At 34.6% G+C, this 2876-nt stretch overlaps 1 protein-coding gene across 1 annotated transcript in view; it reads right to left on the bottom strand.

Moving 5' to 3' along the window:
* LOC105621939 (fatty acid synthase-like) overlaps nt 1–1449 on the bottom strand; it is a 16001-nt gene extending 14552 nt beyond the window's left edge. The window contains exon 1 of the mRNA XM_012203375.1: nt 1219–1449. Within this exon, the coding sequence (XP_012058765.1) occupies nt 1219–1449 (231 nt within the window). The remainder of the gene's footprint in view (nt 1–1218) is intronic.
* Nucleotides 1450–2876: the final 1427 nt, after the last annotated feature.

Raw genomic sequence — 2876 nt, 5'->3', positions numbered from 1 at the left:
AGCGGTATCAAATGGTCTGCAATAACCGGCGTTTGACAAAACACCTAAGAAATACAATACATGTAGTAATGTGTATATGTGTATTTAATTGTATGTATAATGAATCATGTTTATGTTTTTATAAGGAAGGTGATTTGAGTAATTCTCTAAATGTCATGCTTATTGTATTATAAGACTACTAAATTTTAATAAAAATAGAAAATATATAATAATTATTCATAATACCAAGTCGAGCGAATTGTAGATTTATCATGGAATAAAGACATAATTGTGCTGTTCCAATTATTGCGTCTTCGCATTTTCCTGATTTGATATAATCATAACCAACTGCCATAGCATGAAGGCTAGAACTGCATGCTGTATCGATGGTATAAGATGGTCCTTTCAAATTCAAACAGTATGAAATCATATTTGCCATTGCAGATTTATGGCATCCAAAAACGTTCTGACCTCTTAACTAATTGAAAAATATTTACCGTTGCAATTTCCGCAAATGAATAATAGATTCAGTAGATTTCAATCATTTTTTTTTACTATATAACATTTTTATGTATAACATATAATATAATATGTTACATATTGAGTTAGAGAAAAAGTCCTTTTTTAGCAAGTTAGTAAAAAGATTTTTTTAACAATCCATATTTTATTTTTAAAAAATTAGCAGTGAATATGTACTTTAGGAGAGCTCTCCTCAATGACCTTGATCTTGATCTTTTCATATTGTTAAGGTTATGACCTTGAGAAAGTTTTAACCGTCGGATGTCACTCGTTAAAAAGTTAATAGTTATGTATATATAACAAAAGAAGTTTAAATAACGTCACATTTCTACTATATAAAATCAAAATTTTGACTTCTACCTCATTTCCTTCTATACTTGGGAGCACACGACTTTCACCTGAAGCGACTATCACCCCCACCTCCTTCCCAAGTAGGAGATAGCGGCGCTGTCAAATGAAGCGCGATGAGCCGTGCTACGAATTCGCGCGGCGCGAACGGTTTTATCGCACATTGGTTTAATTTCCTTTTTTAATTCGAAAACAACAGCAAATATCTCAAAATGATATAAGACTTTTTTATTCCCCTTGATCCATTCTACGCTCCTAATGTGACTCCTACCCTATTTTTGAGACATTCTGTATATATCTCCCCCTTCTCTCTCTATACACATACATACATATATATATATATATATATACATATATATATATCTTTTTTACCTGAATGTTTTCTTTAAACATGAATCTTTCTTGTGATTCAATGCAAGATGCCCCTATAATTAAAGCAGTATTTTTTCCTTGTAATTGCTTTGGATTGATTCCTGCATCGATAATTGCTTCATAAGTATGTTCTAATAACATTCTCGCTTCAGGTACAAGCGTGTGTGCTTGCTCAAAAGACAATCCAAAAAAATCCGCATCAAATTTTTCTATATTATTGATAGTTCCCATACGGCGTGGAAATTCCGCATGCTCTAAAAATGTATATATTTACATAAGGGTTTTATCCTTTGATTATTTTGTATGAAATTTTAATTTGAGATATACTTTTTCATTAATAAACATGTAATGATGTTTAGTCAGAAAGAGGCACTGACAGTGACATATACTGTCTTAACCAAAGCATAATTGTAAAAGTATAATATATAATGATTAGAATGATTGTTATTTTAATAATTTTTGAAATTTAATTTAAGGACATCTCCTAAAATAGTTCAATATCTCAGAAAAATAACATCAGATTTTTTTCAGATTTTTTGAACAATTTTCCCGTGCTACCAGAGCACAGGTAGACAGAAAAACACCTTTGTGAACAAAATTCGGCCGACATTCTAATTCTTAATCAATTTTAAAGTTTTCATTTTAATTTGCGATATTGAATAAGTTAAAACACCATTTTGTGTAAATTTTGATTATTTGATGTTCAAATTAACAATTGCCGATCCAATATTATTATATAATTATTTTTTTGGTAACTTTATTAGATCAGTAATTTTTACTTTGGACCGTAATCTTGGACCAAAACTTATAGTTCATTTAATTTCAAAATTAAAAAAAGAACTTTAAAATTGATTACGAATTAGAGCGTCGGCCATATTTTCCACAAACGTGTTTTTCCGCCTACCCCAACAGCATGGATTAAAATTGTTTCGACCCCCCCGCAAGACTGACGAGAGGAACTGGAGGTAACGAGAAACGAGATGGCCATCGCTAGCTTGAAGGATCGTTCGAGGGTCGGACGAAATTCCAGGCAAGATCTAGGCCTTGACCTCGGAACAGAATAGGGAAATACTTGAGGCAAATTTTTAAGAGTTGCCTCAGATTGGAAAAGTTCCCCCTCCCCAATGGAAAAAGACAAGATCCTTTTATAGAAAGTGGGCCGGCCAACGGAGTCTCCATAGGCCTATAGGCTGATTTGTTTGCTGAACAATACTGACAAATTCTTTGAACGAGTTATCACTGGTCGGATTTTCCGGAAGGACTCCGATTTATTACCAAGATAGTATGGATTCCGCGAGGACCGTCGATTCTATTCGGCAGGTTCGGGCCCTCATGGCGTCCATAGTCAGAGGGAGGATGACTATGTCGTTTGAGTCACAGTCAACACTTTTAATACCCTCCCCTGGAATCGAGTAATGAAGGCGCAGGAACATCATAGCGTTCCTCCTTATCTAGTCACCATTGTGTCGGATTATATCCGGGGAAGAGTGTTGGAATTCCGTGACAAGGAGAGACTCTTTGTCACGGAATTCCAACAAAGCAAAGGAGCATCGTGCGGTCCATGTATTTCACAAAGGTCCATGCTCGGGCTCTTCTTTTGGAACATTGGTTATGATGCCCTTCTCTCGGCTGTCATGACAGATGACACTTTGGTTCTG

The sequence above is a fragment of the Atta cephalotes genome, assembly GCF_000143395.1.
Source record: "Atta cephalotes unplaced genomic scaffold scaffold00038, whole genome shotgun sequence".
Lineage (NCBI taxonomy): Eukaryota > Metazoa > Arthropoda > Insecta > Hymenoptera > Formicidae > Atta > Atta cephalotes.
Note: the sequence above shows the minus strand (reverse complement) of the source record. Positions and strands in the feature narration are given on the sequence as shown.